Source organism: Rana temporaria, chromosome 2 (genome assembly GCF_905171775.1).
Source record: "Rana temporaria chromosome 2, aRanTem1.1, whole genome shotgun sequence".
In the NCBI taxonomy this organism is placed as follows: Eukaryota; Metazoa; Chordata; class Amphibia; order Anura; family Ranidae; genus Rana; species Rana temporaria.
The window spans coordinates 498,701,385-498,717,890 of NC_053490.1; the positions used below are offsets into that span (position 1 = coordinate 498,701,385).

The 16,506-nt window shown below is 47.1% G+C and overlaps 1 protein-coding gene across 1 annotated transcript in view; it reads left to right on the forward strand.

The window, feature by feature from the left end:
* The window catches only part of USP16 (ubiquitin specific peptidase 16), a 51,965-nt gene that overhangs the window by 2,812 nt on the left and 32,647 nt on the right, over window positions 1–16,506 (forward strand). Inside the window, exons 2-3 of the mRNA XM_040338844.1 lie at window positions 7,600–7,670; window positions 14,869–15,050. Of these exons, the coding sequence (XP_040194778.1) occupies window positions 7,619–7,670; window positions 14,869–15,050 (234 nt within the window). The 5' untranslated portion in view covers window positions 7,600–7,618. The remainder of the gene's footprint in view (window positions 1–7,599; window positions 7,671–14,868; window positions 15,051–16,506) is intronic.

The following is a 16,506-nucleotide window of genomic DNA, read 5'->3' on the forward strand; positions in this document are numbered from 1 at the left end:
TATAAAACTTTGTTTTCATTGTGTTTGTCTTTTGCTTAAACTGTGCAATACAGTAGACTGTTGGCTTCCCAGCCAGTAGTCCTGTGGTAGGTTGCGTTTCTTTCCCTCAAGGAATGTATAAAATACATTTGCATATTAATACAGAGGAGTCGGAGTCGGGGAGTCGGAGTCGGAAGTACATAAAACTGAGGAGTCGGAACATTTATCTACCGACTCCACAGCCCTGCCGCTGCCTATTGTAACTTAACCACTTAAGCCCCGGACCTTTAGGCAGCTAAATGCCCAGGCCAGGTTTTGCGATTCGGCACTGCGTCGCTTAAACAGACAATTGCGCGGTCGTGCGACGTGGCTCCCAAACAAAATTGGCGTCCTTTTTTCCCCACAAATAGAGCTTTCTTTTGGTGGTATTTGATCACCTCTGCGGTTTTTATTTTTTTGCGCTATAAACAAAAATAGAGCGACAATTATGAAAAAAAAAATGCAATATTTTTTACTTTTTGCTATAATAAATATCCCCCAAAAACATATATAACATTTTTTTTTCTCAGTTTAGGCCGATACGTATTCTTCTACCTATTTTTGGTAAAAAAAATCGCAATAAGCATTTATCGATTGGTTTGTGCAAAATTTATAGCGTTTACAAAATAGGGGATAGTTTTATTATTTTTTTTTTTTTTTACTACTAATGGCGGCGATCAGCGATTTTTTTTCATGACTGCGACATTATGGTGGACATTTCGGACAATTTTGACACATTTTTGGGACCATTGTCATTTTCACAGCAAAAAATGCATTTAAATTGCATTGTTTATTGTGAAAATTACAGTTGCAGTTTGGGAGTTAACCACAGGGGGCGCTGAAGGAGTTCAGCTTCACCTAGTGTGTGTTTACAACTGTAGGGGGGTTTGGCTGTAGGACTGACGTCATCGATCAAGTCTCCCTATAAAAGGGATCACTCGATCGATGCAGCCGCCACAGTGAAGCACGGGGAAGCCGTGTTTACATACGGCTCTCCCCGTGCTTCAGCTCCGGGGAGCGATCGCGAGGGGGCGGCTAGAAACGAATAGCCGCGCCGTCGTCCCAGATCGTTCCCCGCGGGTTACCGACCGGAACCCCCCCCCCCCCGGTACATGCAGCGGAAAGGCGGGGATGTACATGTACGCCCATATGCCTGTACGTGCCATTCTGTGGACGTATATGTACATGCGGCGGGCGTTAACCGGTTAAACTAAAGTGGAACTTTCACTCATCTGATTCCTCCGGTGCCACAATTGGCACTTTTCGGGGGGGGATGGGGGGGGGACAGGATAGCTGTCTTTGACATGTAGCCTTTCCCACTTCTGGGAGTCTGGGCCACGGCCTGTGACGTCACCGCGGGGCTCCCTTCTCCTCCCCCAGCCGCCGGGCCAATAGGAGAGAGGAGCGAAGCCTCGCGTATGCCCTGTAGGGTTCCCGGGGTGAAGTGAAGCCGAAAGGCTACACTGCCGGGTTCCCTTGGTGGCGGGTGCCGACATTGCTGGAGTCCAGGACAGGTACATGTCCTATTGAGCAATCAGCTGCAGTGTTTTTTTTTTAAATTTTTATTTTTTGGACGGAACATCGCTTTAACGCCTTCACGACCGCGCTATAGACGAATCATGGCTACAGCGCAGACACAGATTGCCAGGAGGGTTTCATATGACGCTTCATACGCCCCCTGCGCCACACGTTGGCAGTGATCTGTGATCTCTGTGTCTTTGGGACAGAGCTGATCACAGATTGGGGTAAAGAGGGCCTCAGGCATGTAAAATTCATGTTGGTGGTCTGCGGAGATTCAAATTGTGAGTTTTGTGGTTCCTGAGTAAGGATGAGCTCCGGCGTGTTCGCATTGAACATTTCCCGATCTCTGCAGCCGAGCATCGGAAATTGTCTGCCTGGCTGTGATTAGCGCAGCGCGGGTGCTATCTTCCTGGCGGGCTCCTCACGTGTTCAATGCGAACACGCCGGAGCTCATCCTTATTCCTGAGGTCCAAAAGGTTGGCGACCACTTATCTAATCCATCTCCACTCTATCCAAAACTAAGAAAAAAAAGATTTTGCATTTAGTTACACTTTAAGAGCCCTTTCACACTGGAAACGCCTATAGCGGAGCATTAAAATAGCGGTAAAACACTGCGTTTTTACCGTGTTTTTTACAGCGTTTTCAATGGAGAGGGGCATTTTTGGAGCGTTTTAATAGCGCTATTTTTACAGTGAAAACGCTGCAAAAACGCACCAGTGTGAAAGGGCTCTTAAGGGGTTGTAAAGGTACAATTTATTTTCCTAAATAGCTTCCTTTACCTTAGTGCAGTCCTCCTTCACTTACCTCATCCTTCCATTTTGCTTTTAAATGTCCTTATTTCTTCTGAGAAATCCTCACTTCCTGTTCTTCTGTCTGTAACTCCACACAGTAATGCAAGGCTTTCTCCCTGGTGTGATGTGTCGTGCTCGCCCCCTCCCTTGGACTACAGGAGAGTCAAGACGCCCACTAACACACAGCTCCTTTCTATATCTGCAATGTAGAGCCTCCTGACTCTCCTGTAGTCCAAGGGAGGGGGCAAGCACGACACTCCACACCTGGGAGAAAGCCTTGCATTACTGTGTGGAGTTACAGACAGAAGAACAGGAAGTGAGGATTTCTTAGAAGAAATAAGGACATTTAAAAGCAAAATGGAAGGATGAGGTAAGTGAAGGAGGACTGCACTAAGGTAAAGGAAGCTATTTAGGGAAAAAACATTGTACCTTTACAACCCCTTTAACTCTACTGTACAGTGTGTTGGGCAGGTGCTTTATGGGAATTTACAGTAACTTGCATGTTGATGCAGTGCATGGTCCCTGATGAGATCTTTGCTAATCACAAATCTTGACTGTGAAGCCTAAAGCCTAGTACAGTACACACGGCTGCGTGGTGGCCAACATTCGGCCCTTGTGTATGGCAGATGAGTATGCTGGAAAACCAGCAGCCAACCTGCTCCCGATCAGCGCTCTTAGCCAATGACTGAGAGCGCTGACTGGAGTTTTCTGGCGGAGGGGTCGTCCCATTCTGTCAGAAAACAATAACTCAACAGATTGCTGAACTAACATTGGATTGTTAGTACAGCGGCTCCTACCTGAGCTGACAGTTTGAAGAAGAACTGATGGTGTGTAGGAAGCTTTAGGTGTTTGATGCTACAGAAGTTTCCCGGACTTTGCTGTCACTTATCTTGCTTAGTGTGCAACTCTTTGTACTGGCCGGCAGAGCTAATCTCTCTCTAGTGTAAAAGCCGCTCTTGAATCCACCTCTGGGTGATAACATTGTGTTTATTGTATAGGAGCGGCTGGTGCTTTCCGGTTGGTATGTGACATCCAGGGAAACAAGCTAGTTGGTTCCTATCCCTGTGATCCTGTATAATCAGCTGCATTTTGTAGACAAATTGAACACAAATGAAAAGCATTTCGAGTCATTTAAAGTGGTTGTGAACCTCAGACATGAAATATAAACAAAGCATATATAGTGCCGGATTCAGAAAGAGATACGACGGCGTATCTCTGAGTTCCGACGGTCGTATCTATGCGCCTGATTCATAGAATCAGGTTACGCATAGATATCCCTAAGATCCGACAGGTGTAAGTGTCTTACACGGTCGGATCTTAGGCTGCAATTCCCGGCTGGCCGCTAGGTGGCGCTTCCGTATTTTTACGCAACGAATATGCAAATGAGCATTTACGCCGATTCAGAAACGAACGACCGCCCGGCGCTTTTTTTTTACGTCGTTTGAGTTCGGCTTTTTCCGGAGTATAGTTACCCCTGCTATATGAGGGGTAGCTAATGTTAAGTATGGCCGTCGTTCCCGCGCCGAGTTTTGAAATTTTACGTTGTTTGCGTAAGTCGTTCGCGAATACGGCTGGACGTAATTTACATTCAAGTCGAAACCAATGACGTCCTTGCGACGTCATTTAGAGCAATGCACACTGGGATATTTTACGGACGGTGCATGTGCCGTTTATGTAAAACGTAAAAAAACGCGGGGTCAAGGGAAATTTAAATAATACATTTGAATTACGCGGCCTTACGCCGCAACACATACGCTACGCCGCTCTAACTAAGGGCGCAAGTTCTTTCTGAGATACGGAGATACGTTACGCAGGCCGGACAGATACGCCATTGTATCTGAATCCGGCCCTTAGTGTGTATTTGTCTCGATTAATTACCGTATTTATCAGCATATATACCGTGCACTTTTTTCCCCTTAAAACCAGGGGGAAATCGTTGGGTGTGCGCGATATATGCCGATCCTTGCTGTCTCTGAGCGCGCCCAACAAAGACCGAGCCGAGTGTACTGCGCACTCGGCTAGGCCACGCGAGAGGAGCCAAACACACTGGAAATCTGGCTCTGCACAGCTCGACCGAGGCGCCAAATTCAACGCTGCAACCCCTGGCAGACGGACGCCGGACAAGGCCGCAGACGGACGCCGACAGCAGACGGACACCGACAAGGCTGAGCATCCAAAAAGTAATTTTTTTCCAAAACTTTCCTTCTCAGCTCGGGGTGCGCGTTATACGCCGGTGCGTGGTATACCCCGATAAATACGGTATATTGTAATTTCTGTCTGCTGCCTCATTACTCTGCTATCAGCATGAATCGCTTCTGACAAGTTTTCCTGACACCAAGAGAAAAAAGGGTGACAAAGGAGGAGCTTCATCTGATTGACGGCCTCAGTTCTGTTCATATGAGCTGTGTGAATGGGGGGGGGGGGGGGGGGTCCCTTCCCCCCAATCAGCTCTCTCTCAAAGCTCTCCTCACTGAGATCTGCGGAGTGTAACTTCAGTTTTCTGCCCCTTTTTTACCCTGTACGCTCAGAGTTTTAATTTACTTTAATGTGTAAAGAAAAAAAAAAGTTGATCCCCAATGAGCAGGTGGATAACCGGTCCATCTACACTCACTGTGCAGGGGGGACATGGACACAGTCCCGCTCTCCTCTATGGGGAAATCAGGTGAAAACAGACCGCCTGCCCATTTTCATCCGATCCACCAGACGGATGGGAAATAGGAACACCATCTGTTTGGATTTTGCAAAATGGATCAAATCGGGCCAGGTAGTGGATGTCAGGAGACATGTCAACACTGACATCCACCGCTCTATAGGGGAGACTGGAGGGTCCGATCGGCTTCACCTGAAAAACTGTCAGGCGCCCCGTAGGACCGTATCAGACAGCCCGTGTGAAAGGACCCTTAATCAGAGCAGCAACCAAGAGGCCCATGGTAACTCTGGAGGAGCTGCAGAGATCCACAGCTCAGGTGGGAGAATCTGTCCACAGGACAAATATTAGTCGTGCACTCCACAAATATGGCCTTTATGGAAGAGTGGCAAGGAGAAAACCATTGTTGAAAGAAAGTCATAAGAAGTCCCGTTTGCGAGAAGCCATGTGGGGAACACAGCAAACATGGAAGAAGGTTCTCTGGTCACATGAGATCCGGCGGTACAAAAAAAAAAATGAAGTCAGCAGCTAAAAAGACTGTAGCTGCTGACTTTTATTAAGCACACTTGCCTGTCCAGGTTGCCCGCGATGTCGGCCACCCGAGGCGATCGGTCCCTCGGACCGGGTCTCAGTGCCGCCATCCTCACTAAGGGTAACAGGTAGTGAAGCATTACAGCTTCACTGCTCGTTTCCTACTGTGCGTGCATGAGTCGCACGGCTCTTTGTGAATGGGAACACTGTCCTGTGTGTCCCAGAAGGCAGCGCGCCTCCATTTCCCAGGAGGCAACGACGAGGAGGAGATCACAGAACCTCAAAGTGGAAGAGGACGAGGCAGATTAAGATAATCTGCCTAGTAACATCAATTTCTGGTAAGTGTATGTATGTATGTATGTATGTATGTGTATATATATATATATATATATATATATATATATATATATATATATATATATATATATATATAATTTTTTTTATTTATTTTTTGAGCCTTTGTAGCTACTTTTTTTTTTTTTTTTTTTTTGGTGGACCTCCACTTTAACTTTTTGCCCTAAAAGCAAAACACTATGGCCCAGATTCAAGAAGTAATTGCGTCTGCGTAACCATAGTTACGCAGCGCAATTGCTTACTTGCGCCGGCGTTACGAATGCTCCTGATTCAGGAACCTCGTTACGCCGACGGCAGCCTAAGAAATGACTGGCATAAGCCTCCTTATGCCGTCATATCGTAGGCTGCATTCTTACGTTGGCCGCTAGGGGGCGTTCCCGTTGTGGTCAGCGTATAGTATGCAAATTACATACTAACGCCGATTCACAACCCTACGCGAGCCCTGCGTATGCAGTTTACGTCGTTTGCGTACGTCGGGTTTCGCGTAAGGCTGCACATGCTAAAAGCAGGGGCAGCCAATGCGAAGGGTACCCGTCATTCCCGCGTCGCGAGGTTTAAATTTTACGTCATTTGCGTAAGTGAATGGCGCTGGACGCCATTTACGTTCACTTTGAAGCAAATGACGTCCTTGCGACGTCATTTACCGCAATGCACGTCGGGAAAGTTTCCAGACGGGGCATGCGCTCTACGCTCGGCACGGGAACGCGCCTAATTTAAATGATTCCTGCCCCCTACGGGATCATTTACATTAGGCGCCCTTACGCAGGGCATTTTTGAGGAGCGCACACGCAAATTACGTGGCTACTGCTTCATGAATGAAGCGTAGCGCAAATAATTTGCGTAGGCGCAGGGTAAAAAGGGTACACTGCGCCTCCGTAAGGAGCACGCAGCTGTACCTGAATCTACCCCTATGTGTGGCAGAAAACTAACACTGCACATTGCCCTAACGCAGCATCATGTTGTGGGAATGCTTTTCTTCAGCAGGGACAGGGAGCTGGTCAGAGTTGCTGGGAAGATGAATGGAGCCAAATACAGGGCAATCTCAGAAGAAAACCTGTTAGAGGCTGCAAAAGACTTGAGGCTGAGGCGGAGGTTCACCTTTCAGCAAGACAATGACCTGAAACTTTCAGCCAGAACTACAATGGAAGGGTTTAGATTAAAGTATATTCATGTGTTAGAATGGCCCAGTCAAAGTCCAGACCTGAATCTAATTGAGAATCTTTGGCAAGACTTGAAAATTGCTGTTCACAGACGCTCTCCATCCATTCTGACAGAGCTTGAGCTATTTTGCAAAGAAGAATGGGCAAAAATGTCACTCTCTATGCAAAGCTGGTAGCGACATCCCCAAAAAGACTTGCAGCTGTAATTGTAGAACCTCATTTTGCTGCAAAGTATTGACTCACTTTTCACATAAACAACAAAAAAAAAAAAAATTTGAAAACCATTTATCATTTTCCTTCCACTTCACAATTATGTTCCACTTTGTGTGGTCTATCACATAAAATCCCAATAAAATACATTTACATTATTGGTTGTAACATGACAAAATGTGGAAAATGTCAAGGGGTATGAATACTTTTCCAAGGCACTGTATACTCCCTAGAAATAATGAGATCAGAGATGAATGGACCAGTTTGCCCAAATCCACATTCAGTCTATACAAATCTGTCGCACGCTATTCATTTTCTGTTTAGTAAAAATAAATAATTCATATAAACATTTATGTTGTGTTTGTAGGAAGTGCTAAATCAATACCATGGTAAAGAAGAAAGCACGGAACCTCCCAACACCCGAGCCGGTGATTACAGGTATGATTGGAAATATGCAATCTTGTAAATTTGGCTGAAGGCTTAAAGCAGGGGTTCACCCGAAATTTTTTTTTAACATTAGATTGAGGCTAATTACGGGGAGCACAATCGGGTGTTTTTTTTTTTCTTAAATCAATGCAGTACTTACCGTTTTAGAGATAGATGTTCTCCGCCGCTTCCGGGTATGGTCTTCGGGACTGGGCGTTCCTATTTGATTGACAGCCTTCCGACCGTCGCATACAGCGCGTCACGAGTTGCCGAACGTCGGTGCGGCTCTATATGGCGCCTGCGCACCGATATTCGGCTACTTTCGGCAACTGGTGACGCGCTGTATGCGACGGTCGGAAGGCTGTCAATCAAATAGGAATGCCCAGTCCTGAAGACCATACCCGGAAGCGGCAGAGAACATCTATCTCTAAAACGGTAAGTACTGCATTGATTTAAAAAAAAAAATAACACCCGTTTCTGCTTCCCACAATTGGCTTCAATCTAATGTTAAAAATGTGTTTTTCGGGTGAACCCCCGCTTTAAAGCAGCCCCCCCCCCCCTTTCTTTAAAAAAATCTAACATAAATGATATTAATGTGTGAAAAACATAATCAGACAATAATAAGATTTGTTATGTTCCCAAAATCCATTGCTCCATCCAGTATATGCTGGAAAGCCTGCACCACCATTTCAGAAATCGTAGTCATTGGTGGCCGGCTTCTTCTTAGTTCTGTGGGCTGACATACTGATGTCTACATGTGCAGGAAAACAATGAATGTACTATTTGCCAAGTTCTCCTGAGATTTTCAGAAAATCTGAGATCTCATAGAGATCTACACAAGCTCTCTGGAAGGTACTGGTGATGTAGCCTTTCCTGGAGGCACTGGATACATGACCAGTGCCTCAGGAGAGGGGGAATTGCAGAAAAAGAAATTGTCATTTTTCCTGAATGACTTTCTGTGGTTGGAGTTTAGCCTGTTGCTGCTTACAAAAAGCAAATGTGTGGCATGTGGGCGTTAAAGCCCACCCTTTTGCTGCCACACATGCTTCACTGGGAGACCAGTGGTTTTTATTCTGAAAACACGCATGCTGCATGCTCTCTGCACAGTGACCGGGCTGTCAAAGACTGCTTTTGGTTTCCATTAACAATCTGTAGCCGGGGAGACCGGCTCCCAATCATGTGGCCACTGTGACAGAAAATTACAGTGGTCACGTGATTGCTGATTTTTCCTGCCCTTTGGGCATTCAGGACTTTAGGCTGGGTTCACATGTCCGACTGCGATTTGCCTTTTCGGCCTCCGGTGCGTTCCTGTTCACCGGTTTAGGTGCAAATCAGGTCCCAATTTTTCCCTGAATTTGCACCTGAATTGGACTCATTCACATGTCATGCGGACTGGATGCGGTTTAAAACGCATCCATTTCGGATATATGTTAGAGCTGCACGATTAATCATTAAGAATCAAAATAAAATCTTGATTCTTTTCAATTCCCGATCTTCAAAACAGCATTTCGCGATTCATATCGTATAAACAAGTAACATTTCTTTTTGTATCAAAGGAATGAAATTCTGCCTGTAGTTGAGGGAAGTTTAACCACCCCTTCACGCCTATTTACGTTGGCAGAATGGCACGGCTGGGCACATCAACGTATAAGTACGTTGCCCTTTAAGCCCAGCCGTGGGGTCGCGCGTGCACGCGACCCGGTCCGATGCTCCGTGACCGCGGGACTCGCGGACCCGATCGACGCTGGAGTCCTACGATCGGTCCCCGGAGCTGAAGAACGGGGAGAGCCGCGTGTAAACACAGCTTCCCCCTTCTTCACTGTGGCGCCGTGATCGATCGTGTGTGTGTTCCCTTATATAGGGAATCGCAATCGATGACGTCACACCTACAGCCACACCCCCCTACAGTTGTAAACACACATGAGGTCACACATAACCCCATCAGCGCCCCCTTGTGGTTAACTCCCAAACGGCAATTTTCATTTTCACAGTAGACAATGCATTTTAAATGCATTTTGTTGCTGTGAAAATGACAATGGTCCCAAAAATGTGTCAAAATTGTCTGAAGTGTCCGCCAATATGTCGCAGTCACGAAAAAAAAACGCTGATCGCCGCCATTAGTAGTAAAAAAATAAAAATGCAATAAAACTATCCCCTATTTTGTAAACGCTATAAATTTTGCGCAAACTAACCGATAAACGCGTATTGCGTTTTTTTTTTTTTTTTTTACCAAAAATAGGTAGAATACGTATTGGCCTAAACTGAGAATTTTTTTTTTTTTATATATTTTTTTGGGGCATATTTATTATAGAAAAAAAGTAAAAAATATTGTATTTTTTTCAAAATTGTCGCTCTATTTTTGTTTATAGCACAAAAAATAAATACCGTAGAGGTGATCAAATACCACCAAAAGAAAGCTCTATTTGTGGGAAAAAAAGGGCACAAATTTTCTTTGGGAGCCATATCGCACGACCGCACAATTGTCAGTTAAAGCGACGCAGTGCCGAATCGCAAAAACTGTCCGGGTCCTTTAGCTGCCTAAAAGTCCAGGTCTTAAGTGGTTGAAGGCTAAACCTTTTTCTGGCACTTAAAAGAAATATTGATTTTAACTTTTATCGTCCATGGACGGACACAGCCTTCAAAGTCTTGACATATGGGTTATGTTCCTGTTCATAGGAGAGGACTAGGCAGAACATGTTAGATATTTAATTACGTGTTACTTTAACAGAGTTCTCAACATCCCCGCCCAGATTCTTAACCCTCCTCCCTGCAGCAAGCAGCCTCAGTTTTTTTTCTGCCTAGGAGGAGAAGGATGTGACTCCCTTTGGGCCCAGCGCCCTGAAGAAATTTTTTATTTTATTTTAAGATTCTTCTATCAACTGCCGACTGGGCGACAGGCTGGATATATAGATCCCAGTCCGGCCATCGAGCGTGAGCACACCTTAGCTAAGCGCTGGGTCTGCCACGACATGCCCCATGACTCCTGGGGTGGCCAGTGGGCTTTTTGCGCCAGGGTCCACACATAACTGGGCTGTTTTGCTGTCTCACTCAGTGGACCGGGCTGACAGCTACTCCGTACCATTGGTTGTGGGTCTGTCAGGGACACGCCAGCAAGTCCTCGCAAGGACAGGTAAGTACGGTTCCTCCTGTCTCGGCAGGATGGAACAGCTGGGCATTCCGGGGATTAAGAGGTTCTCCTGTCCTCCCTTTCCCAGCTCTCTGTTGCCCTTTCCCCTCCTGCCCTAGGGCCCGCTGTGACAGGGGTGTACCTGTGGGGGGGCTCCGGGTCCCTGTGGGGCGCCGGGGTCCGCTTTCTGTGAAGGGGGGGGGGGGTCTGTCTCCTGGGAAGTCTCTAGCACTGGCTTTTTGAACGGAGCACAGCACACAGTTTTTACCTCACCGTTTTTACCTCACCGTTTTTACCTCACCGTTTTTTCCCTTACACACGCACACGCTGTGTATACAAGGAAGGGGTCTGTCTCCTGGGAAGTCTCTAGCACTGGCTTTCTGAACGGAGCACAGCACACAGTTTTTACCTCACCGTTTTTACCTCACCGTTTTTACCTCACCGTTTTTACCTCACCGTTTTTACCTCACCGTTTTTACCTCACCGTTTTTTCCCTTACACACACACGCTGTGTATACAAGGAAGGGGTCTGTCTCCTGGGAAGTCTCTAGCACTGGCTTTCTGAACGGAGCACAGCACACAGTTTTTACCTCAGTTTTTACCTCACAGTTTTTACCTCACAGTTTTTACCTCACAGTTTTTACCTCAGTTTTTACCTCACAGTTTTTACCTCACAGATTTTACCTCACAGATTTTACCTCACAGATTTTACCTCACAGATTTTACCTCACAGATTTTACCTCACAGATTTTACCTCACAGATTTTACCTCACAGATTTTACCTCACAGTTTTTACCTCACAGTTTTTACCTCACAGTTTTTACCTCACAGTTTTTACCTCACAGTTTTTACCTCACAGTTTTTACCTCACAGTTTTTACCTCACAGTTTTTACCTCACAGTTTTTTTCCTCACACACACACGCTGTGTATACAAGGAAGGCGGGCAGCTGTGCTGAGCAGTCTCCCTCTGGGTGGTGAGTCCCTTGGGTAACCCCCCCCCCCCCCCCGGTCGGTGCAGCAAGGAGGGTGGACTTCTTAAGTGTTTTTCACTTGGCCCCTGAGGGCTGTCAGTGGGTGATAATGGAGTCAGTATCTGGCCTTTGTTCCCCTACATTGCTAGAGGCCGCAAATGGTGCCCCTGCACCTACGGTTCCCATGGATACACTGTCGGCAGGCCTGGAATTATTTGTTGCCAGGGTGGAAGCTGCGTGCGGGCGTAAGGGGGGTAAAAAGCACCCTCTCCCCCCGCCATCTTCTGGGGAATGCTCTGACTCGGATTCGAGCCTGGCTGCGGTTCAGGACCCCGGATTTGGTATGTCGGAGGATGCGGACCAGGACCTCCCTGGTGAGGAGGACCCCTCTTCCGGGTCAGTGCAAGACAGGGCACTTGTGAGTGCACTTATTGATGCTGTGAGGGACTCTCTCAAGCGGAAAGATGCAGTTGGGACTTCCACAGAGGGGTCTGTCTCCTTTGGGTCACACAAATCTAACCGCTCTGTGAAAGTTTTTCCTTATGTTAATATCTTTGATAAGTTCATAGATAAGGAATGGGAATAAGTTCTTTGTGGTCCCTCAGTGCCTGGCGGTCCGTTACCCTTTTGAGGAAAGCCTTTTGAAAAAAATGGGCTTCTCCTCCGGTGGTTAACCCCCCCGGTTGCTCGGTTAAACGAGGTAGCCACTCTCCCTATAGAAGGGACCCCTGCTTTCAAGGACTATACTTATAGGCGTTGACCCGCTCCATGTTTACCATGCTAGGGTCTGCATTGCGGCCTATTTTGACTGCAACCTTGGTGTCTCAGACACTCACTGAATGGGAAAATGATTTGCACCAGACCTTGGAGGAGCATCAGCTCCCTCCTAAATATGTTAGACTGGCCAACCAGTTGGTCCAGGGCCTTGTATATGTCTGTGATGCTACCCTGGATGCAGCCCCCTTGATATCCAGAGCCTCTGTTTCTGCAGTAGCGTTGTGCCGCCTGATTTGGCTGAAATGCTGGTCTGCTGACCAAGCATCCAAAAAAGACCTGGTAGATTTACCCTTCAAAGGTGGGAGACTTTTTGGTACCTCGCTGGACGACATTGTTAAGGATGTCACTGGAGGTAAGAGCACTCTCCTCCCTCAGTCCAAGGGGAAGGAGCTGCGCCGTAAGCCGGGTCCTTCTTTTCCCACGCAGAAGCAGTATTTTCATCAGGGCCCGCGGGTAGACCCTCCTAGTCTGACGAAGGCTCAGCTGGGGGACAGAAACGCCCCAGGGTGGGTAAGCCAAACAAACCGGCATCCAAACCCACCGCCGCATGAAGTTTTGCCCCCCGCCCGACTCATGGGTGGGGGGACGGCTTCGCAGGTTCACAGCTCGGTGGGCCTCCCTGCTCTCCGACCGGTGGGTCTGCGAGGTGGTGTCTTCGGGGTACAAGATAGTTTCTTTCCTGTCCACCGAACAGATTCTTTCCCTCAAATCTCCCTCTCCTTCCGGCTAGTTGCTCTGCCCTATTGGAGACAGTGCAACACTTCGAGTTGTGAGTTAATTCACCTGTTCCGCCGAACGAGAGGTTTCAGGGATTTTATTTGAATCTGTTTGTGGTCCCAAAGAAGGACTGGGGTCCGTGCAATCTTGGACGTCAAAGCCCTAAATGCCTTTGTGAGAGTACGGAAGTTCCGCATGGAATCCATTCGCTCGGTGGTGGCTGTGCTCCATCCGGGGGACTTTCTGGCGTCCTTGGACATCAAGGACGCATACTTGCATATCCCAATTTGCTCAGGACACCAGAGGTTTCTGCGCTTTGCAATAGGAGAAGACCACTATCAGTTTGTGGCTCTTCCCTTTGGCCTAGCGTCAGCACCAAGAGTTTTCACCAAGGTGCTCGCACTGATTCTAGCTTTGCTGAGACAGCGAGACATTGCCGTCGTGGGCTACTTAGACGATCTTCTTCTGAGAGCAGCTTCTGGCTCAGAATTAGAGGTGGATGTGACTATTGCCAGCCAGACCCTCTGAGAATTCGGGTGGGTGTTAAACATCCAGAAGTCGGTCCTGGTACCGACTCAGCATTTGGAATACCTGGGGTTGATTCTCGCTGAGGGCGAGTGTCTTTCTTCCGCTAGAAAAATTGCAGACTCTTCAGTCTGCGATGAAGCTGTTGGCATTCCTCAAATGGTCGTCTCTCTGTTTTTGCATGCGAGTCCTGGGTCTGATGGTAGCCTCCTTCGAGGCAATACCGTATGCCCAGTTCCACACTCGAGTATTGCAGAAGAAGATCCTGTCCAAACGGAACAAATCTTCATTGTCTCTGGATCGCCAGATTCAGGTAAGCCACCTAGTCGGAGTCTCTCTGAATTGGTGGCCGAGATCCCCGGCCCTTCGGTCCGGGAAGTCGTTCCTTCCCTTCCAGTGGATGGTGATTACGACGGACGCTAGCCTCACAGGATGGGGGGGCATCTGGGGGGTCGAGTCGGCCCCGGTTGTTCAGATCCACGGTCCTGCTCTGTTATCGGGCAATCACGGGTGCCCAGTGGACATTGCGGAGCCAGGCATGCGCATTAGCTCCCGAGTGACGCGGCGGGCACGCGCGCCCCCTAGACCACCCGAAAGCCCAGGACGTCATATGAAGGCCGCCCAGGATGGGAGATCCCTTCTGCGGACGTCATATGTCTATGGGTGGGAAGGAAGTGGTTAAACTTGTCAGAAATTCTGCGTCCTTGTTTCCTGTAAACTGAACTGAAAGCACAAATAAACTTCTCTTTATTGTGGAGTTTTCCAGTCCTTGGAGTCCTATCAATGCAAAATGTAATAAAGATGAACCAAGGCAGACATGTTAAGACTCAGTGGAGAAATGAGTGTAGACACGGGAGGTGTGTTATTTGCAGGATCTCCAGGTGAAAATTAAAGGGGGGAAAAAAATAAGAAAATAGCAAGTGGCAGACAAACGGAGACATCTTCAGTAATAATCAGTGACATGTCATTTTTTGTTATTGCTTAAATTCATTATCTCGGCTGATCGCCCCCATTCATGATGCAATGTATTGGGCTGAGCCTGTGTTATGTTTGCCTCTATTATGTGTTTAATGCTTGCTTTTCCTTTATCAGAACCTGCATGTAAGCACATCCGGAAGGCCTTGGAGGAAGGAGCAGTGAAGAAGGCTCTGGTGAATGTGGACTGGACGCTATGTCAGGACTGCCAAGCCGAGACCAAGGAGAAGACCAATAATGAGGAAGAGGAGCAAACGGAAGCACAAGTGATCTGGCTGTGTCTGAAATGTGGACATAGGGTAAGACTCTTATTTTTTTTAGAGTAAGTTTGTCTCCCAACAAAAGAAAACCCACTATATTCTAGGAACACATCTTACCTTTAATAGTGGAACCACCTTTAACCCGCTACAGAATAGGTCTGGTTCTTCTAGGTATTTAGACTCTTCCAGAATGAAGTGTTAATTGCTGTAGTGACCAATCACTGGGTCTGATTATCATCACTTGAGGCAGAGAGGGTAGCTGGCAGTGTGCAGTAAATGACTTTCTGGGAAAGATTATTTTTTTTTGCACAGGGACTTTGCTGGGGCAGCGGGAAAAGGACAGGAGGGTTACTAATATATTTGAGGGACAGGCAGATTTTCTTTGACTTCCTGCTCTGCTTGTTTGTTTGAGGAGGTGAATTGCCATCTAGATAATGGGAGGCCCGTAGATGTGGTGTATCTTGTAGACAGCCTTCCGAGGAGATTTGAAGCTGTATATAAAAAAAACACACCTACTCCCCTTCATGCCAATCTATTAGCCTTGTATGAGGAGGTGAGTTGCCATCTAGATAAAGGAAGGAACATAGACGTGGTGTATGTAGATTTTTCAAAAGCATTTGACACAGTTTCCCATAAGTGTTTACTGTACAAAATAAGGTCCTTTGGCATGGACCATAGGGTGAATACATGGATTGAAAACTCTCTACAAGGACGAGTTCAGAGGGTGGTGATAAATGGGGAGTACTCGGAATGGTCAGGGGTGGGTAGTGGGGTCCCCCAGGGTTCTGTGCTTAGACCAATCCTATTTAATTTGTTCATAAACGACCTGGAGGATGGGGTAAATGGTTCAATCTCTGCATTTGCGGACGATACTAAGCTAAGCAGGGCTATAACATCTCCGCAAGATGTGGAAACCGTGCAAGACGATCTGAACAAATGAATGTGGTGGGCAACTAAATGGCAAATGAGGTTCAGTGTAGAAAAATGTAAAATAATTCATTTGTGTGGCAAAAATATGAATGCAATTTATACACTGGGGGGAGAACCTCTGGGGGAATCTAGGATGGTAAAGACATGGGGGTCCTAGTAGATGACAGGCTCAGCAACTGCATGCAATGCCAAGCTGCTGCTAACAAAGCAGACCGAATATTGGCATGCATTAAAAAGGGGATTAACTCCAGAGATAAAACGATAATTCTCCCGTTCTACAAGACTCTGGTCCGGCCGCACCTGGAGTATGCTGTCCAGTTCTGGGCACCAGTCCCGAGGAAGGATGTACTGGAAATGGAGCGAGTACAAAGAAGGGCAACAAAGCTGATAAAGGGTCTGGAGGATATTGGTTATGAGGAAAGGTTGTGAGCACTGTACTTATTCTCTCTGGAGAAGGACTGAGAACGAGGATGGTGTCTGCTTCACCTGTTTTGATTAGAAGGTGTCCACAGATAATTATTTTTGTGTTGTAATGCAAACTGCTAAAATCATGCAGCTCCCAATT